Here is a 22,255-nt window from a genome sequence, read left to right as displayed (position 1 = left end):
TAGAAAGGGGCATCAGAACCCCTGCAGATTACAAGCAGTTGTGAGCTGTCCAACATGGTGCTGAGAACCAAACTCTGGTCCTGTCAGAGCAGCACAGAGCTCAGAACCACAGAGCCACCTCTCTAGCCCAGAGCACCAGATTTAAATTAAAACAAACACGCGAACCACAGGATGGAGGCTGAGTTCTACCATGTCCCTTGTGTCTACTGTCAGTTTCTGGGAGGTTGGAGGGGACAGTCCCTCTCAGAAATGCCATAGCTAAGTGAAGAGGTAGAGAAAAGAACGCACCTAGAAAAGGACAACAGCTTTCTGAGAGCAGCTTATAAATCACGTCCTCTGAAACGAGCAGCCCCGCCTTAATTAGTCGGGTAGCCAAGCTGGTGAAAGATCTCAGAAATTTTGACACTTTCTGGGGGGCAGACAGACATGCAGCCCTCTGAAGACCATCTTCCTCTTTTACTGTGGAGTATGCTCCTCCCTCCTGTGGCCATGCATCACTCTGGAGATGGTCACCTTTGCAGATCCTCTCTTCTTTCTGACCTCTTTGAATACACCACTGATCTTCACAGCATTCTCTCCAGCAAAGCCCCTTCGTATTAAAATCTGATGGTAAACTGCTTAGCCCATCCTCACCTGAGCCAGTACACCCACCCACCTGCTGGGACCCCATTTCCTTCCGGCTACGAAGTGCCTGGTGCACACTGCACAGACCCTCAGAGGACACCCGCCTCCTCCTCCTCCTTCTCCTGCTCTTCCTCCTCCTCCTGCTCCTCCTCCTCCTGCTCCTCCTCTTGCTCCTCCTGCTCCTCCTCCTCCTGCTCCTCCTCCTCCTGCTCCTCCTGCTCCTCCTCCTCCTGCTCCTCCTCCTCCTGCTCTTCCTGCTCCTCCTCCTCCTGCTCCTCCTCCTGCTCCTGCTCCTCCTCCTGCTCCTCCTCCTCCTGCTCCTGCTCCTCCTCCTCCTGCTCCTCCTCCTGCTCCTCCTCCTCCTCCTCCTGCTCCTCCTCCTCCTGCTCCTCCTCCTGCTCCTCCTCCTCCTCCTGTACCTTCTCCTCCTCCTCCTCCTGCTCCTCCTCCTGCTCCTCCTCCTCCTGCTCCTCCTCCTCCTCCTGCTCCTTCTCCTCCTCCTGCTCCTCCTCCTTCTCCTCCTCCTGCTCCTCCTCCTCCTCCTGCTCCTCCTTCTCCTGCTCCTCCTCCTCCTCCTCCTGCTCCTTCTCCTCCTCCTGCTCCTCCTCCTCCTCCTGCTGCACACTGCACAGACCCTCAGAGGACACCCTTCTCTTTACTCGGAGCTTTCCTTTTCCCAATGGCCTTTTCATGGAAACTACTAAGAACTTTCAGCCCTGAATTCACACAGCAGTGGGATTCTGTTTTAAACACCTTGTCTGGTACTGTTTCTGTGACCTTGGAAAATTTAGTAAATGAAAAATATAATGAAATAACCTGTCTAATTGCCAAGATTCAAAGAATTCATGATTCAGTATCACGACGAGATCCCCAAAGTTTCTGTGTTAAGACCTGGTAGATACCTCAGAATTAGTCAGCTAAAGCTATTAGGAACAACATACCTTCAAGAGGAGGGTAAGGCCTGGTCTCAAATGGTTAATGAAGACATTATTTCTCTCCCAAACTTCACAGCAATAGTCTCTATTTAGATGACAAGAACTATTCAAGACAATGTGATGGCTTTGGGGAAAACTATTAAACAACCATACATCCAGAACACAGACATTCCACACGCATGAAGCATTCTGACATGAGCTAAGTAGCTTTTCTAAGTCCTTTTCTGAGGAAATTCAAATGCACTTCAGATGGGAATTTCCTGAGCTAAAAGCCCATGTTCCACCCAGACACCGTGTCAGCTCTGGCCAGTCATGAAGAGGACACTCCTGGCATGTCTTGAGCCACACTGGCTGCAGCTGGTCCACAGCCCGTGCCTGGGAACTGTCTGATGAATATTTAGTGACTGCCTTCTCTGCACAAGATACACTGCTCAACAGCAACGGCCTGAGTCTAGGGCTGGTCCCTGCCTCCAGCACCTGCTGTTGGGGCAGATGACACATATAAAACACAATGGAAAAAGTCTAATTAGCCCAACTGAAGAGGGGAGCTAAAGAAATACAGGAAAGACTGTAATGCTGAGTGCCGATAGCACTCGGGAGGGAGGAAGACCACGAATCAGGGACCAATAAGAAGGAAGAACGGGTGGGGGAGCGGGAGGGGGCAGGCAGGCCAAGGGAAATTATTTGTTAGTATTTGAGCAGAATGTGTTGCTCACTACATTATGCTGTGTCTGTTCTTGGGCCTCATTTCATTATACTCCTGGTGTTTCACAGAGAACTGGGGAGTTCAGGAACTAATAAAGCCCCCAGCAAAATAAACAGTGAGGTTCCAATTGGCAAGCTGCCTTTCGAGGCCCCTCCACTGAAGGGCTCCACCATGCTGAGTTTTCCTAGTCTTTTCATGGAAAAGTTGCCCAAAAGTCCCATTGCCTTTGCTTTCAAAGATTTAGAAGAACAAACCTATAATTGCCAGCTAGTCTCCTAATTTGGAGCTAATTACTAAACTGCTCAGAAATGTGAGGCGGAGGAGTCTGTCTGCTTGCTGACAGTCTTCCCATTCATCACCATGGTATCCGAGGTTGTGACTCTCAGCCAAGAACAGAAACTTCCTCTTCCTAGGCAGGCTGGATGACCTTCACTGGTATGGCCCTTGGATATTTTCTCAGCATTATCTCCATCTATGGTTTCTCTTCGGGTTAAAGTGGTTTGAGGCCTTTAAGAGTGAGGAGGACTGGAGAGATGGCCGAGCAGTTAAGAACGCTTGCTTCCCCTGCAGACGACAAGGGTTCAGTTCCCAGCACTGACCTGGTTACTCACAAGCATCCCTAACTCCAGTTCCAGGGAATCAGCTCTCTGCTGATCTCCATGACACGGAGCGAGCTCACAGTGCACATATATAAATTCAGGCTAACCCTCATGTGCATAAAATCAGATAAATACGTCGAAGAAAATACTTGTTTAAAGAACAGAGCCAATCACAAGGCTGCATAAAATAGAACTATCAATCGCACACCTTATTCTGCTTGAGGATTTTTACAGTAGAGAAGGTTTTTCAATCAACTGAAGAGAGCTTTTGGTTGCTCTCATTAGGTGGCTTCAGGCTAGTTGTTTCCAGTTTTTATGCACTTGCAGAAGTTATGGCTCAGGGTTTTTTGTTTTGGTTTGGCTTTTTGTTTGTTTGTTTGTTTTTAATGCAAATGTTAGTTACTTCTGTCTTGCAGTGACTAAATACTCGGCAGAAAAATCTCAAGGGAGGAAGGCTTTATTTTTGGCTAATGGGTTGAGAGATGTCAGTCCATCCCAGAAGGTGGAACAGCAGAGTGTGTGCCAGGCTGCTCACTTCTCTGTGGTCCAGGAAGCAGAAAGCAAACTGGGTGGTGAGCAATGTAACCCAGTGACCTTCGTCCACCAGGCAGACTTTAACTAAAGATCCTATAGTCTTCAAAATGGTCCACAAGATGGGCCGTGCATCTACAGCATGACCCTGTGAGAGATGTTTCAGATATCAACCATGACAATGGACAAGGAATAAGATGCAGCCATGTTACGAGTCACGTCAGTTTACCTAACAGTGTCTTAACCACCTCACAAAAACCAATAGCTCTGTGTGGAGAACTGAGAGTTCTTGGGATACAGAACAAGCTACTCCTTCTCAGTTGTTGTCTGCCAACGAAGTTACTACCTTCATATCGAATCCCATTTTATATGACAATCCAGTTTATTTAGCAGCACAACATCTGACAACTTAATGGAAGGTAACATTGACAGACAACAATTAGACAGTGAGACACATTCATCAGTGTTTCCAGCTTCATCTGAAGGCTCTTCTCCACACTTGTCCACACTTCTCACACTTGTCCACACTTCCACTTCCGGCTGCTTTCAGTGAGCACACAGACATTAGGAGCCAGGCAGAGGCACTGGCCTCCCTTCACCATTGGACAGTCTTCCTGTTACTCCCACTGGAGTTTCTCAGTCCCATATTCTATCTTTTATTAAAACATGTTTATTTAAATAAGAATGGGAATATGTATATTTGTAAATAATTTCATTTGTTTAGGGGTATATGTCTGTGTGTGTGTGTGTGTGTGTGTGTGTGTGTATCTGTGGGTGTGTGTCTGTGGGTGTGAACACATGAGTATGATGCCCACAGAGACCAGAACATGGCGTCAGGTCTCCAGAAGATAAAATTACAGGTGGTAAGCTACCTGATGTGAGTGCTAGAAACTGAATTTCAATTTTCTGCAAGAACAGAAGGTACCCTTAGTTACTGAGCCACCTCCCCAGCCACGAAATAAGGTAAAATGTTAGAAATGAAGTCTCTATTAAGAAATGTGTGTTCTTGATCTACTGGTTTCCCAAGTCTTTCAACAGTATGCATATAATACATAATCAAGGAAAATAGAAAACGTTTTAATAAGTTTTCCAGAAAGTCAGTCTTTTTGTTGTTGTTTATGCTTTCTCTGTGTGTGTATGTGTTTGTCTGCCTGGGTACCTCAATCACTATCTGCTAAGGGTGAGAATCTTCTCTCCTGTCCACATCTCGAGGAGAGAACATGTTTGAGAGGAGGCTGAAGTGGTAAGCAGAGGGCCGTCAGGGGAAGGGTGTCTGGAACTGACGGAGAGTGAGAGACAGAGAATGCCCACAGTGAGTCAGGATGTGTCTCCTTGTTATGGAGTCTCAAATGTCGCCTAGTCTGAGCTCAAAGTCCTGGCCCCAGATGCTCCTGCACCTCGGCCCCCAGTAGCTGGGAGTCAGATGCACGTCATCATACCCAGCTTGAGATTTCTTGAAGCTGAGTTGGTGGCTTTGGCTTCACCGGAAGGAGAATTAACACCTGGGGAAACGCTCTGGAGAGAAGCGTAGGAACAGATCAGCGCACTGCAGCTGATGCATACTTGTTTCCTTCCCTTCAAAGGTCATTGTTGGTTCCAGAGACGACAAAAGCGTATAAAGGAAAGGGGAAGTCATATCTTATGTGACTTGGATAACCATGTGCATTTGAACAGTCACAGGGAGTTTATAATAACTATCAACATGATCAAATGTTCAAGTAACGGATTTAAGGAGACAGTGTGGGCGGTGGGAGGCACGCAGAACATTTCCCAAGGGCAGGGCCAGGGCCCAACAGGAAGATCGGAGGCAAGTACATGCTATTTGGGACTATAAAGACCACCGGTGAGCGGGAGGGAGGTAATCGGAGGATTGGGGGACTGTCTTTTGTTTTTCCTTAGTTACATGGATTTTAGAACAACCTACTCGAAGTGAAGTTCACAGTTCGGTTGAAGTACAGACAACTTGGGAGCTGGAGAGATGGCTCAGCGTCAGGAGCCCTGAGCTGAGTTTAGTCTCCATGCCCAGTTCAGAGAAGCTCATAACCCACGGCGACTCCTTGTCCACACACCTCTGGCCTCCTGCACTGTGGTACATTATATACACAGGGAGACAGACAGAGTTAAAAGTAATAAAAGCATCGTCAAAAGTGAACTACAAATGTGAAGAAAACCAGCCTCTATGTACTAAGTTTTGTTTAATTGGAGACAATCCCAGGACAGGATGAAAACACAAGACGGTGCTGATTATGTCCCAGTTCTGTCCCCACTCGGCTCCCCAGGCAGCCAATACAGCTGTTTGCCCCACCACACCCTGTACATGCACACGCTTCTCAGCACCTGAGCACACACATGCTCCCTGCACTGAACGATCATGTGAATAAGGCATCAGTACGTCACTCACAAACACGTGCAGAACTAAAGCATTAAATAACCCAGCCTTAAAACAACCCAAGAACAGAAGAGTGTGCACAGAGGAGTAAAAGGAGTAGCCAAGCGTGTCTAAATCTTGGTAGGATGAAGCTTTCTTTTCACATCTGCTGTGGTGGTTTGGATATGCTTGGCCCAGGAGTGGCACTGTTAGGAGGTGTGACCTTGTTGGAGTAGGTGTGTCACTGTGGGTGTGGCTTTAAGACCCTCGTCCTAGCTGCTGGAAGCCAGTCTTCTGCTAGGAGCCTTTAGATAAACATATAGAACTCTCAGCTATATATAGAACATCTGCATCGTGCCTGCCTGGATGTTGTCATGTTCCCACCTTGATGATAATAGACTGAACCTCTGAACCTGTAAGCCAGCCCCAATTAAATACTGTCCTTATAAGAGTTGCCTTGGTCATGGTGTCTGTTCACAGCAGTAAAACTCTACAATGTGTATATTTTGAGACTTTCATAATAAGTGATGACAACCAAGTTAACCGCACAAATACACTCAACTTGTTTTGATAGTTGGCAAGGTTTGTTTGGAAGAGTATATGTACTTTAAAAGCCGGGGGCTGGAGAAGTGGCTCAGTGGTTACGACCACTTGATGCTCTTGCAGGAGACCTGGCCTCAATTCCCAACACCCACATAACAGCTTATGACAGGCTGTAACTCCAGTTTCAAGTGACCCAGTGCTGTCTTTTGGCCTCCCCAGGCACTAGGCACACGTGTGTTGCATGTAAATAAATACCTGTAGGCAAATCAGTATTACACAGTACAAAATAAAAATAAATTTCTTTTTAAGTCAGAGGAGAAAAAAGTCCTGCCAAGGTCTGGAAAGACAGTGGCAGTTAAGAGTGGTCGCTGCTGAGTCTGATTCCCAGCAATAGCTCTCTCATGACCACCTAACACTGTAGCCCCAGAGGGCCTACCCCTCTGGCTTCTACAGGCACCTGCTCTCATACGTACGTACATCGTTTTTTAAAATGAAACTTTTTAAAAAGGAAAAAAATTATGCCAAAGGGAAATACTATTTCTAGCCTTGAAATGAATCTAAGAAGCTGGCAGCTTACAGGCTCGGAGTGAGGGTGTGAAAGGGGAGGGGGGACGCAGTCACAGAGTTACTGAGAACTTTCAGTTTACCCTCCATGTGCCCCATCCAGTGGTGAGCAGGCCTGTGGCCGGGTTACCTCGGCCCTCTAAGCCTCAGTTTTCCCTGGCAGGACAGCGATAGGCAACTGAGCACGAGGTATGTGTCTGTGGCCTTGGAAGCAGGGTGCAGGGAGAGGCCCCCTGGGGTCTGCGCTGGAACAGCTTGTCTACCAACGTCCAGGGGGAGCTGAAGGGCTTAGGGTTCCTGTTTGGAGGGTGGCTCCCAGGCAAAGGCCACGGCTTGACTGTGCCGCTGCTCAGGGAGGAAGGCCAGCTCTAAGTCAGCCGGGACTGGGTGCATTTCAGCGTCTTTCATCACACTGTCGCAGACGGAAAGGTTCATGTGGGCATGAATTTATTGACAGGATTTCCTTTATCAGTTATTCCAACACAGAGGGCACTGTACATCTGCAGACATGACGGCAAACCTACAGGCTCTTGAAGAATGTAAGGCTTGTCACCTCCACAGGACAGGCGGGTGAAGAGAGAGAGCAAGGGAGAGAATCTTTTAAAAGGAATCTGAGATGTCTTTCAATGATCAATTATAAGGAGAAATGACAATACAGGAAGTAATGGCATCTGACAGTTTAAGCATTTTATCCAGAAACATATCTATTCCATAGGTACCAAATCCATTACCGTACAATTGAGTTTGAAAATATACAAAATATCTGTTGTTCTTACATACTGAAATTAAATCCTAATTTTAAAAAGTGCACAGTAAAAACAGCGTAAGGAAACCTACAATATCCATGGGTATGTCTACTGTTTTCCATTGACTGTCAACATGAAATTCTGTGTTTGCCTTGCTGTTTACAGATGTACTTCAAATGTCTCAGGGTCACAGACAACATGGCTAGTGACAAAGTCGAGCAGCACATGGCCTCCCAGCAGGCACCAGCACTGGTGTGGAGTCTGACTCAGGCATCCAGGCAGCAGCAGCAGCCGATCTGGAGGGAACAGTCACTGGCCAGCCCAGGTCATGCACTACCGACTCCTGTTCTTCTTTGCATTTCCCTGTGCAGAGAAAGGTGTCCACACACGTAAGAACACAGTTTCAGACGTGTTCTCACAGCTTATGAAGCCGGCCGCCAGGGACCGGGCAGTCCTGTGGAACACTGTGGCTTCCATACGGAGACCAGCTGGTAGATAGCCCACAGGGCAGCTGTTACTCAATAATCACAAAGCTGTTCATTACTTTTGACCCGCCCACTCCCAACTTCCAGACCCAACCTCTCCCAGGGCCAAGGGTAGATGAGATAGAAAAGCTAGTGACTACCCAGTTCACCTCTTATGGAATTTCATGAAACAAATAGTTTTAACCCAAATAATTTTGTTGTTGTTTAAATAAACAGGTTTTAGAGCAGTGGTTTTCAACTTTTCTGATGCTGCAACCCTTTAACATAGTTTCTCATGCAGTGGTAACCCCCAACCATAGCATTATTTTTGTTGCAACTTCATGACTGTAATTCTGATACCATTATGAATGGTAATGTATTTGTGTTTTCCAGTGGTCTGAGGTGATCCCTGTGAAAGGGTCATTCAACCCCTCTCCCACCCCCACCCAAAGGGGTCACAACCCACAGGCTGAAAACTGCTGTTTAGAGCTTGGAATGGTGGTACAGAACTCTCTCTCAAAGGGTGGTTTCAGAAAGTTCTCTTCTCTTGGAGAGGTTCACTTCTTAGGGCTACATTCTAATTAAGTCCCTAAATGATGAAGTGCACACACTTTTTCTTCCCATAAATGGGCATTATTTGCAGAGTACAGACACTAAGATCAAGATTATGACATGGTAGAGAATGTACTCAGCATCCAATGGACACGTGCTCACTCAGCACAAGAGGACAGACATCACAGCAGTATAAATGACCAGTAAGCAGAGAAGTGAGCAGGACAGTTTATGTCAAATTGGCACAGCCACAGTCATCTGAGAGGAGGGAACATCAATTAAGAAAATGCTTCCATAAGATCAGGCTGCAGGTAAGCCCATAGGGTATTTTCTAAATTAGTGATTGGTGGGAGAGAGCCTAGTCTATTGTGGGTGGTGCCATTCCTGGGCTGGTAGTCTTGGGTTCTATAAGAAGGCAGGCTGAGCAAGCCATGAGGAGCAAGCGGATAAGCAGCACTCCTCCATGGCCTCCGCATCCGCTTCTGCCTCCAGGTTCCTACCGTTTGGGTTCCTGTCCTGACTTACCCCAGTGATGAACAGTGATGTGGAAGTGTAAGCTGAATAAAGCCTTTTCTCCCAAGCTGCCTTTGATCTTGGTGTTCCATTGCAGCAGTAGAAACCCTGACTAAGAGAGCAGGGAGCAAACTCCAGGGCCGACAGAGTAGCCCAAGAATGGTTAAGAACATCACTTAGAACTAGAGAGGCTTCCTACTTGGATTAGTTTCTCTGGAGGCAATGTCACTCTTAATAGCTACCTTGTTCGACTCGCATGTACGTGTACCTCGGGGATAAAGCACTTCCCTGGGATCAAGGTCACTGCTTTTTAAATATGACACCTAGTTCTCAAAGTCGGCTACAATAAATTAAATCAGAGAGAAACTAAATATGACCTCTTTCTTGTGTGTGCTTTCTACCATGACTATAAGAATAACCAAATCATGAGAGTAAGGGCCGGTATTCACCCTTTATGTAACCCTCTGCCGCCAAGGTGGCTGCTAATCAGCACAGAGGTGGCCCAGACAAGCAGGAGTCACACACACACACACACACACACACACACACACACACAGTGAGAAGTCAATGAGTATTCTGAACTGATGCTGAGAAGCGTTAAGTGACACACACTTCTCCATTGGAGAACACAGCGCATTCTCCAAGGAGACCTCGCTAAGCAGAGACCTGGTCTATGCCCCCAGCACAAACCTGAGCTGTGCCTCTCACTGCCCCTTCAGACGTGTGGGAGAGTATCATCCTACAGACATGCAGTGATCATGAGATAACACACAGCACTGAATGCCTGGTACCAGTTTGCCTTCATAGAAAAGAAGCTGCACAGTTCCATTCAGTAACACAGACGTGGTATATGGAGAAGCCCCCCAGCCCAAGCACATTACCCAGTTACCTACCAACTAACTGCCTTAGACCGGGACCTCTCAGAAACAAAGCCACCAGGAATCCTGGAGGTAAAATGGCTGGCATTCCTAGGTTACATGGACAATGGGCACAGACACAAAGACGGCCTATGATGCTCTGAACATGCTTGGCCCAGGGAGTGGCACTGAGAGGCGGTGTAGCCACGTTGGAGTAGGTGTGTCATTGTGGGTGTGGACTTTAAAACACTCATCGTAGCTTCCTGGAAATCTGTATTCTGCTATCAGCCTTCAAACGAAGATGTAGATCTCTCAGCTCCTGCACCATGCCATGTTCCCACCTTGACGATAATGCACTGAACATCTGAACCTATAAGCCAGCCCCAATGAAATGTCATCCTTCTAAGAGTTGCCTTGGTCACGGTGTCTGTTCACAGAAGTAAAGCCCTAACAAGACACAGCCATACCGTACCCTGGAGATGCCCACACATTCAAGTTCACTGCTGCTGTATTCACAACAGCAAGGGAAGGAACCAGCCTAGACACCCAACAACAGATGAAGAGTTCATGAAGATATGAGAGATATATAATCTGCAATATTATTCAGCTGTTAAACAATGAGACCTGAAAAAAGGATGGACTTGGGAGGCATAATAATAGCTAATATTATAATGTTATAATTATTTTAATAATAATGGAGGTAGCTTAAGCTGAAAAGAAAAGGAACCATGTTCTCCCACATATATGGATCCTAGCTGCTAATGTAAACATGGATGCATGGAGCAGGTCTAAGTGTGGACATGGTGTACCACGTGGAGAAGAAACCGAGGCTAACACGGAGTGATGGGGGAAGATCCATGGGAGATCTTAAGCTGATTTTACTTTATATGTTTTGCTAGTTTCAGGCCTGTCCATCTCTCCCTGTGGTGGGTAACTGGATAAAGACGGAATGAAGATGGGCAGTGATGGCCTCAGGAGGCTCGGGCGGATCTCTGAGTTCCAGGACAGGGCTACACAAGGAACCCTGCCTCAGGAAAGACAACAAAACAAACAACAACAACAACAAAGCAGAAAAAGTCCAAAGCACAAAACAAACAAAAACTAAAAAGGATCAGGCAGTGAAGGCAGAGCTCACTGAGGGTGGGTGGAGATGAGGTGTTTGAGCGGCTTCCTTAACCTGTGTGTGGCTTTTACTTGTGAATTAACTAGAATACACATTTTCCTGAAGAAGACACTGCTAAGGTTACCCAAGCACCATTAGAGTCTTCTACAGACAGCCCGGCACCCTCCCCTGAGGCCACTGCTATCCCTTACCCTGACACATGTCAAAATACAGCAAGTCAGACCACAGCTTAGACTCGGCCAAGGACACCTAATTTTCTTTTCGGGTAGGAAAATGACGTGAAGAGTGTTCCCAAGTACTTTCCTCTTACACACAGCACCGTGCGGTGTCTTCTAGCTGCCCGGAGCATGCCTCTTACACACAGCACCGTGAGGTGTCTTCTAGCTGCCCCGAGCATGCCCAGGCTCAGGCTGCCTCCCACACACCTTACTGGACATCTTGAGCGTGTCGATCTCTTCCCTCTGCTTGGACAGCGTCTCGTTCATGCTGCACAGGTGGTCGCTCATCATGCTCAGCTGGTCCTCGTAGCTCCTCTTGGTGGTGGTCAGCTCATCCTGAACAGCAGAGGGAAGAGGAAAGGCCGTCAGACACTTCTGTGAGAGCAGCCCATTGCAATGCCCTGGGCTCATCAGCTAACACAGGCTTAAGCATCAGCCTTCCAGGAGTGTGTTCACTACTTATCTGCAGAAAAGGAAGGGCTGGAGGCTGTCAGGAAAGTGTTTGCCTCAGAGAAGGAGGCCCAAGTTCCATCCCTAGAGCCCACATGTAAAGAAAGTGAACCTGGGGGTGCGTACGAGGAATCCCAGCCCTGGGGAGAGGAAGACAGATCCCTGAGACTCACTGACAAGCCAGCCAGCCTCCTGGGGCAAAGAGACACAGTCTGACAACCCAAGGCTGTCTGTCCTCTGGTCTCTGCACGCATGCTCACACGCATGTACCTGCACTCACAAATCCAAGCACTCTCTTCTTGGCTGCCTACAGACCTGTCAAAAGCCTGAAGGCGAAATGATGCTTCCAAACCTGCCCTGGCTTTGAAACTCCTGCAAGGCCCTGGGCACCTGCACCTTCCCAGAAGGCGCCCTTTTCTCCTCCCTCCTCCCGCCGCTTGAATAGTATTCCCTGCTAATCTGAGAACAAGTTACTGTGTTCCAGAGTTTTCCCATGCCTACTTCTTGTTGATATCAAGGTTAGCAGGGAATAATCACCAAAGCCAAAGGGCATTCATTCATTCATTCATTCATTCACTCACACACTCATTCATTCATTCCAAAACTCTGCTGAATACACTTGGTGGAGAACACAGAAAATGTGGCCCACCCTCTTGTTTTAACAAGATGAGGGAGGCCAGTAGTCCAGCTCAACAGGGGTTTCCTGAAAGGCAAGGTTTGACACTGAAATTTGATTTATCTACCTATGTATTTATTTAATTATATATTAAATTAAAGCATATGTTTTGCAGTTCCACTCTTAGGTTTATTGAGGCCAGTTTCTGAAACAAGACAATGGTAGGTATAGCATGATCCCCAGCCAATCACGAGTGTTCAGAGAAGGGAAAGAAGAACTATGGGTAGTGTGAATAACAAATGCAGACTATGGAAGAATCTAAAATTAGCTTCAAGTCAGATTCAAATAAGACAGTTTCTGTCTAGCATGAGTTACTCTAAGGCCACAGAGAAATGAAGTGTTGTGGAGTATGTTTCAAGGCCAGAGACCACTGCCTTCCATAGAAGGCTGGCTTCCCCACAGCGGTCAGAGAAAGACACCAGTGTGCTGAGGTCACACTGAGGAGCTCACCTGAAGCCTGCTGATGTTCTGACTGGCTAGCCTCATCTCCTCTGTCAGCGTCTCCTTCGACTTCTCCGCCAGGGCTAGTCTCTTAGAGAGCGCGCGGCACTGTACAATCAAGACACGAAATCTTATCCTTGGAAGGTTAGCAGGTGACAGTCACCAAAGCCAAAGAGGACTCATTCGTTCACTCCCTCCCTCCCTCCGTCATTCATTCAAAAACACTCTGCTGAATTGTTCCTGTGACAGTCCAGATGACCAATGATTTCAAAGCACATAAGAACACTGTCCCTTTACACAGGACACATTTATATTGGTGATAAAGGACAGTGGTTATCTCAGAAGTGACTGCAGGCTGCCAGCCATAGCAGCGTTGGGTTTTAAGTTCTGCACTAGAGGTCTCAATGAGAACCATAACATCCTTATACCACCCACAGACTCACGCGTCCTCCTGAGGAGGGCAGGTGGTTTCTCTAGTTTTATTAAACCCCGATAATGCAAGGCAGAGCAGGTGAGAGGAAGAAGAGGAAACTACTTCCCACTCTTGTTCCATAAGGAGGAATGAAGAGACACATGCGCATGCTGTGTGGACACCACCTGTCTGTTCCAGCACAGTCCTGCAGGGTGGAAGGACTTCCTGTTTACAACTCGGGCAAACTAGGGCAATCTAAAACTTCTTGTACCATACCAGTGCTGAAGCACTTACTAAAATAAGCAGATCTCATGAAAGTGAGACAGCCTAAAACACCCTGTTCTGATTTGTCCTCGAGAGAATCTCAGGACAGTTTGTACAGTCAGTCCAACCACTTCCTTCAGCAAGGAGCTCCCACAAGGGAGACGACCATCACAGCAGGGACACCAACCCAGAGAGCAGACAGGAAGCCAGAAACGAGGGTGTCCGCCACCGTCTGCCAGCCCCCACTCTGTACACTGTAAAAAGCAGTCACACACGACCAGTCACTGGACTAGACAGTCTTATTCTACCAGGAAAACCCAAGTCCTTCTCTACGTCTAGTTGGCTGGCGGGCTACTAACCTCTTCACTCTGCAGAGCTGGAAACACTGCACAAAGCTAGAGCCCGACATGGTATGCCATCCCTTCCTTTGGTTTAACAACTTAAGAGGTGTAATTCTCCTCCTGCCATCTATAACTAATTCTTACCAGAAAGTGTAAATCAAAGGCTTAAAGAACTTGCACGCACCCACTCAACCTTATATCTTCCTTATTTAATAATACTTAATAATGATTAAGATAAGTATTTAATAATACTCATTCACACTTCCCCTCCACCTTGCACCCCCCCACGCACATACTCACAAAAACACACATACATACAAAGACACACATACACACAAATACACAAACACACACACACACACACACACACACACAATGTGCAAGGTGTTTTCTCCCATCTACCTGTGCCGTGACACTTACACACATACAGAGCAAAGAAACATAAAGACAAAACATATCAGGTGCATCTGGCTTTTCAGCTTGTGAATGTAAAGCCCTCTTATCTGTGCATGTCCTCTACCTCTAAGACAAGTAATCTCTACTAATCCGGCAAAGCCCGTACACAGCACGGGACCATGGAATGGCTGCCAAACTCCGTCCTCTCTCTTGCAGTGACTGGGAAATGACACAGGAAGTTATATGCTCACTGAAATGAACAGACCAATCACCATGAGCTATAACCAATCCAGACACATGCAAGTGAGGGTGGCTCTCTTGCAGAAGACGGAGAACAGAACAGTGACCGGACTCTAGCAGGGTCAGGAGAAGTGGCCGTCTCATCTGGTCCACTCACCTCGGCGTAGAAGTGCACTGACTTACTGTCAGCCAGCTGCAGCTGAGACGTGAGCTCCGCTATCCTGGCCATGTAGTGACTCTTAATTAGGTCTTCACGGGACTCAACATCCGGAGCCTAAGCAGGACACAGAGGATGCCAGTGAGAAGGGCAGTTCTAGTGGAGGGAAACAAGGACCACATTTCAGCCCTGTGCACTGGAACCTCACAGGAACCACACAGCTCTCAGATTTCCTCAGTCAGCATCTCAGGGCTCCCCAGAAGACAGCAGCACTGCGGATGGGAAGCCCCATGGGCCAAACCTTTTCATTCATCTGTTGATTCATTCATTCTTGGTCTTTGAGGTGTTTGCTTGTTTTTGGTTAGGGTGCTGCTAAGCATCCAGGACTAAATGCAAATTCATAATCTTCCTTCATCAACCTCCCAAGTGCCTGGATTACAAGCATGAGGCAGCACGCGGTTCTGACCAGCTTTTAGCAGCTAAAACCTAACTTTCTTTAAAAAAAAAAAATTATTTACTTTATGTGAGTACACTGTAGCTGTCTTCAGACACACCAGAAGAGGGCATCAGATCCCATTACAGATGGCTCTGAGCCACCATGTGGGTGCTGGGAATTGAACTCAGGACCTCTAGAAGAGCAGTCAATGCTCTAACCACTGAGCCATCTCTCCAGTCTCAAACCTAACTTTCAAAATCTCCATGTTTCTCACTAATATTTCCTTTTTAAATGGAAGGGGGTACAGAATGGGGGCGGGGGTATTTATTGGAACCTGTTTTTTATAGTTTTTATATATACAGCACTGGGTTTCAGTTCACGTAAGTGTATATATAAATTTCACCTGTGCCCCAAATTCCCCATCTTCGCCTTTCTTTCCCTCCTCCCATTAGTCCCCATGATTTTTCTAGATAGTCACAGATAAGCTTCTGTGTCTTTATATAATCGAGGACACACAAATGGAGAAAACACATTTATCGTTCTGAGCCTGACCTGATCTAGTTCACATGGTAATCTCTAGTTATATCCATGTTCTTGCAAACAACATATCACAGTTTACAGCCTCATGAAAGTCCACGTGTGTGCACTGCACATTTTCTCTGCTGATGGACACCCCGAAGCCCTGCACGGCCTGGCTGCTGAGCACTACCTCAGTGAGCATGTAATGTCGATAGTGCCGGGCTGTGCTGACGTGGCCTTTGGAGCGTCTGACACTGGTGGCTTTGCTGGTGGCCTTCGCTCCAGACTGGTGCTTTTCCTGGTTGCACTTTCAATGATACACAACTGACCCAAACTTAAAAATACACAAATCTCAGTATTACCTTTGAATACCTAAAGAAATCAGAGTCTACTGGCCTCCTAGAACATGATGTATCATGGCCACTCTACATGATAAGAAATCACAGAATCTGCTGGCCTCCTAGAACCAGTGCATCTACACAAGCAATGGCCTCAGTTACTTCAGGTTTCATTTTCTGGCCACTTGCAAACCCATGATCTTCAAGTACTTCAAAATCCAAACGTGTAAGCCCACTTAGAGGCCTAAGAGCCAAGCCTTCCCAGCTGCCCTGGGCCTCCCACGTGGCACAGAACGGTCGCCCACGACCAGGCAAGGAGGCAACAGCCAAACTGTGAAAGTTGCTACGGAACGAGACATTTGCTAAACCAGGCTCTAAACTACTTTCCTGTGAGGATAGCTTGCAAGGGTGAGAAAGCAGTGTGGAGGCATCGTTGAGAGGAAAACGCGCTCTACAGAATTGTCCACAAACATGCACTAAGAAGCATCATGGTCCCGAGTGCACATTACCTCACTGTCCGGTGTCCTGGTTAAAATCCCAATCTAGAACATAAAGAAAATACGGTTAGAACAGGAGATTGCATCTTACACACAAAAGCTAACAGCATTCTCTTCTTAGTCTGCACTGGTGCAAAAAACATTGACAACACAGCTCAATGTTGTCAAAGGATGCTCGGCACGGCTTCTGCCTCGAGGCCGAATGACCACTGCCAAATGCTCATCTGCTGATTCACCCAACAAGCTACAGGAGGAGCAAGAGGATGATCGACTTTGATCCTGTAATATCATTTCCAAAGCAGTAGCCAGAGATAGCTCTTTAAAGACCACAAATCTGTAAACATACTTAATGAAAACCACAAATAAACACTGTATAAAAACTCAAAAGGAAAAGGCAAACTTTAACATGATATTATCAAGACATTAATAAACATTTGAGACTTAAAACACACACACACATAATTTTAGATAAATTATAATACAACTTCATTTTTTTCTAAAGTTTGCTTTTATAAATTAAGACTTCAAAAACAGGACTGGGGGTGCTCAATGGTAAAGAGTTTGCCTCATGTTCACAGGCCCTAAGTTCAATCTGACCACTATCACCACTCCTTAAAAACAGAAAAGATATCAAAAACAGGTATATGCAAGATTCAAGCTACTGTCCAGGGTGGTGGGTTTGGTCGAGGGCAGGTCCCTGCTAAAGTTATCAATATTACCTCTGGGTGGTCCGTGCTATGCACAGGTCACGGCACCACCAACTCCACAGTAAACTGAAAGGAAGAAAGGACTGTGCACATGTGTGCCTGTGTGTGTGTGTGTGTGTGTGTGTGTGTGTGTGCAAGAGAGAGAGAAAGAAACAGAGAGAGAGACAGAGAGACAGAGAGAGAGAGAAACAGACAGACAATGGAAAACAGTCTGACCCACTTAAAGAGATTGATTCTGGAAGTGGTCCCTTCAAAACTCAATGGTGAATACTGCTGCCACACTGCAAACAATTCTTGGGCAGTTTTTAAATTCTGGTGCTTTTTGGACGTCTTATCCATGTATCTGCTATCTAGAGTCAAAGAAGCAAAACTCCTTTGCTTTACCCTGTGTGTGTACAGACTCTTCTAAACAATCTAAAAGAGAGCTCCTGGGCAGCAAGGTGGCTTGTGGACAAAGCCATCTGGCACCAGGCCTAAGTGATTCTGAGTCTCACATGGAGATGGTAAAAACCTCCTTGTATCCTGTACACACAAGCATGCAAACACACACACACACACACACACACACACACACACACACACAACACTGGACACAGCAGGCCTGAGACACACCAAGAACACTGAGGGCAGCTGAGCATTGCATCTTCCAGAGGCACCACAGCTCCCTCGGCTGCTTAACTAACAGATAAACCTGACACTTGCTCGTTCTGATTTCTCTTTTTCTTCACTTTCCTTTCTATTTTTATTAACAATCAGAATGTTAGAACTAGAAAACTTTGTAAAAATAATTGTGAATTCTTCAATGTCAAGAGAGATGTTGCTTTACCTTCTAAATCACAGGATTTAAAAAAGAAGGCAGAGAAAATGAGGCTGTGAGACCATCTGCTTAGGTAAACAGAAAAGACAGCCTGGGGTTCTGTTACTGAGCTCTGCACTCTCTGGAATACACTATGAAATCCTTTTAAAGTGGTGCTAGTGGTCCTTCTAGAAAAGTTAAGTATTTATGGGACTGGGACTTTAGCTCAGGAATACAGTGCTCACCCAGCAAGTACAGTGCAGTGAGAATGGGAGTAGGCATAGAAAAAGTTAGGTATTTGGTCCTTGGTTGGAAACACGACTCCATGTCGGAACTGCTCTCGAAGGGAAGCAGACCCCTTTGATTTGACTTTGCTGTGTCTTCTAGAAGCATAGCTGGCCACATGGACTTCAGGTAATTTAATGGACTTGCTTTCTGAAGGAGAAAAACTGCCTCTATTTAAAGCAATAGAAACTAATATGTAATTTAGACGGGCTTGTTTATGTCTCTCTAAATTCACATGTGATGTAGTGGGAGGAGGGGCCTTGGGAGACGGCCTCCTGGACACTTACAACACAGAGGCCCAGGGTACTCGGTCACTACCTATGCAGAGTGACCCGGAATTACACCCTGGTGAACCCAGACATGCACCTTGGATAGACACCTGCCTGCCCTTTGGACTTCCCAGCCTCCTGCTGTTCATACGCCACCCAGTTTCTGCTGTTTGGTTGTAGGACTGGGAACGCAGTAGGTTGGGTCTTCATCAATGGCAGTGAGGCTCGGCAGGAGGACACTCACCAGACTGGTGCTCTGCACAGGCTCTGTCAGGACCTTGGCTGCAGCGTCCTCCTGGCTAGAAGCAATGGGCACAGTGGCGCTCTCCTGGGCACTGCCCGCACTCCTCAGCCTGTCTGCAATCCGCTGGTTTTCTTTCTCCAGCTTGATTTTGGCTAACTGTGCTTCTAACATCCAGTGCTCCTTTTCCTGCTCCAGTTTGGAAATCTTGTCCAAACTCTGCTGAACCTTAAAAAGAAGCAGAGGTTAGAAAATGGCAGAGACAGAATGTAGTTGGGACACAGGCTGCAGAGCCAAGGAACAACCTAAACTCAAAACCCGAACCAACTACTTAAAGTCTGTATCCATCAAAGGACTTCATGGAAAGACAGCTCAGCCAGGGAAGTGTGGACCTGAGTTTGTGGCCCAGAATTCATGTTAACAAACTGGAAGTGCACACTCACAATCCCAGCTCTGGGCAGTAAAGAGGTGGGTCCACATGGTGAGTTCCAGAGCAGTAGGAGAGATCTTTAAAAAAAGGGTGGGCACTGCCTGAGGGACACCAAAGGTTCGAGCCTCCTCCGGCCTCCATGGGCCTGAACACAGGCAGCGAAAGGGAGTTCAAAAGTGAAGATGGTTATGAAAATCATCTGACACAGACATGTTCCTTAGAACATATGAAGAATCCTTCATGGGCAGACATGTGTTTCCATGATACTCAAGTCTTAGATATACTTCCTAAAGTTCAAGGAAAAGACACCAAAGCAGAAGAAAGCAGCAAAAATGAAAACAGAGTCAGAAGCTCTGGATACACCACAGACACACAGGCCCTGCTGGTCACCAGGCACTAAGGAAACACGGCCTGTCACTGTGCTACAACTAAAGAATAAAGCACACGGCATGTTTTGGGGAGACATGAGCTTTCTCTCAGGAGTGATGAACACACACTACACAACACAATCCATATCAGCCAACAAAACCAGTCCACAAAAATGAGCTTAAAAAGACAAGAAGCAAAGCCAATCTGTGGCGTCAGAGTGTAGACAAGAGGCAAACACAATTATGGGGGCCTATGGAAGGCTCTGGAGGCCTTGGGATTGTTCCTGAGGCACACCTTACACAGTGAAGCACTACCCCACATCCCCCACCCCGACACACACTCTTTAGAACTTTAGGTCCTAGTTACAGTAGTAACTTTACTTGTAAAACATGTGGCATGCATCAGTGATCTGGACACTTTTCTGTAATTAGACTTTTAATTTTTTAAAGTAATTTGGGGGGCTGGAGAGATGGCTCAGCAGTTAATAACAGTTAATAGCAGCTCCTGCACAGTATCTAAACTGCATTCCCAGCACCCGCGTCAGGTGCCCTCAGAGGTGAAAAGAGGGCATCAGATCCCCTTTTAGCCACAAGGGAGCTAGGAACCGAACAGTGTCCCCTGGAAAGCAGCCAGTATAAACCAGGGCAGTACTGTGGACAAACAACCAGTGTTCTTAACAACTACACCACTTCCTAACCTATAAGAATTCCCCCAAGTTACAAATGAGTCAGACATTAAAGTAAGTTAAATAAATAGCTGACAAAATCCACATTGATATCAGTGATACCAACTTCTGAAAGAAAAACTGCCATGCCGTCTACTGCCCCCACTTCAACTGACCCGCTACTCACATAAAAGAAAATAACCTGAGCCTCTCCCCTCTCCCCTCTCCCTTCCCTGCCTCAGAATTCTGTTGTCCATCTGCCATGCTACCGGTGATGCAAAATGCCCAGGCTGTCTGTGAACAGTGCCTCTGGTCCACATGCTCTGTCAGACATCAGTCAGACATGGAGACCTGACTACCAGGTCTGGCTCCTCATTGCTCCATCCACCTTTAAACCTCGCCCACAACCGAATATCTTTGCTGTTACCAGACTATGATGTTTCTGGTGCCATACCTGCTGTGCGAGGCCTTCCCGACTCTCTGTGGAGCTGAGAAGAACCCGGCGGTTGGCCACTGCTTCCCCGTAAGGCACAGACTCTGCGGGAGGCTGGAAAAAAAAGCACTGTAGTCATTAAAGGACCTACACACGAAATAAGATGCCAAGTGGACTGTGATCATAAACCAAGATGGATGATTTCCTTTATCACATGTCAAAGGAAAACAAAAGACACTTGTTACGGCAATTGTCACAGTGACTGTCACGGTGACTCTCCAGCTCAAACTCCAGCACCTGTACCAAACTGCAGAGCAGACAAGGCCCATGGCCTCTGCTGTGTGACAAGTGCTGTTTCCAGCTCAGGGAGGAAAGAAAGGCCTGACAGAGAGTACGGCGCTTCTATCAGTCACGCAGAGCAGAGGTAAAACACCTAACGTTAGGTGAAGAAAGCTGTCTGAAGTAGACACCGCTCATGTCTCTACGAGCTTGGGAGAGGGGCCTGCACTGCGAATGACCAGGGCAGAAGATCTACTGGGGGAAACGAAAAGAGACAAAAAGGTGGCACACAGGAAAAGACTGTTGAGTGATAAATAGCGTAAAGATCACGGCGTGTAGTGTGGCTGGCTCGGTGGACGAGGGCTTGCTATCAGGCCCCACGACCTGAGCTCCAGCCCAGGGAGCCCTGCGTTGGAAAGAAGGCGCCTTCAAGTTGTCCTCAAGGTTCCACATACAAACATGGCGCCTGCTTACTGCCCACTCAAAATACATACAATTAAAAACCTCTACTCTAAAAACAAAACTATACCAAAAGGGTAGAGAATATTTTCCACACAAACACAATAAAATTCTCAATATAGGATATGTAGGAGGGTTAGATCAGTATGACCTAGACATACCACATATATGTAAGAAACTGTGAACAAATCAATTTAAATATTCTTTAAAATTCTTAATATATAGGGAACTCTTTCAACTCTAGCTAGGAATATTTATTTTAAAAAAGACTTAAACAGAACAAAAGTGAGCATGAAAGTCACCGCGCCTCACTAGTCACAGGGACATGCACATTAAACACTAAGAAACTACTCTCTGAGCCGGAGGAATACGAAGTTCCTGTAGGAATGGTGACAGTCACGCAGTGTAGTCTGAACATTTGAAAAAGTGAAACGGTTTGTAATTGTTCCTCACTACAGTGAGAATCTGACACTAAGACATGCAGCAGGACTTGTGTTACTCTCAATCCCACCACACACAGGACTCTCCGTGTTAGGACTGTCTACATGCAAAACACTGACTGTACATATATGCTCATGTGCACACAGACACTGTAAGACCAAAATGTATGTCCTGTTTGAATATACTCTTTTAGAAGTTTACCCTCCTGATGCATTGTGTACATATATTTCATACATACAACATACATGTAGGATGTAAACCGCTTTAGTGGCTGGAGGAATGGCCATTAGTCTAGTGTCTCTCTAGCATTGAGTTTATGAATTTGTAAGGCTTTCACCATTCCACTGCTGGGGGCTGTGTAGGCTGCTGCCT

At 46.6% G+C, this 22,255-nt stretch overlaps 1 protein-coding gene across 1 annotated transcript in view; it reads right to left on the bottom strand.

Annotated features, from left to right (window-relative positions):
- Positions 1–7,401: 7,401 nt before the first annotated feature.
- Positions 7,402–22,255, bottom strand: part of PPP1R21 (protein phosphatase 1 regulatory subunit 21) — a 53,582-nt gene continuing 38,728 nt past the window's right edge. The window contains exons 16-22 of the mRNA XM_080913930.1: positions 20,726–20,818; positions 18,812–19,036; positions 16,523–16,555; positions 14,721–14,837; positions 12,920–13,018; positions 11,551–11,679; positions 7,402–7,979 (exon numbers count right to left, since the gene is read on the bottom strand). Of these exons, the coding sequence (XP_080770056.1) occupies positions 7,950–7,979; positions 11,551–11,679; positions 12,920–13,018; positions 14,721–14,837; positions 16,523–16,555; positions 18,812–19,036; positions 20,726–20,818 (726 nt within the window). The 3' untranslated portion in view covers positions 7,402–7,949. The remainder of the gene's footprint in view (positions 7,980–11,550; positions 11,680–12,919; positions 13,019–14,720; positions 14,838–16,522; positions 16,556–18,811; positions 19,037–20,725; positions 20,819–22,255) is intronic.

This window comes from Micromys minutus, assembly GCF_963924665.1.
Source record: "Micromys minutus genome assembly, chromosome: 3".
Classification (NCBI taxonomy): Eukaryota; Metazoa; Chordata; class Mammalia; order Rodentia; family Muridae; genus Micromys; species Micromys minutus.
The sequence above is the reverse complement of the archived record's forward strand: the minus strand, read 5'-3'. Positions and strand labels throughout refer to the sequence as shown.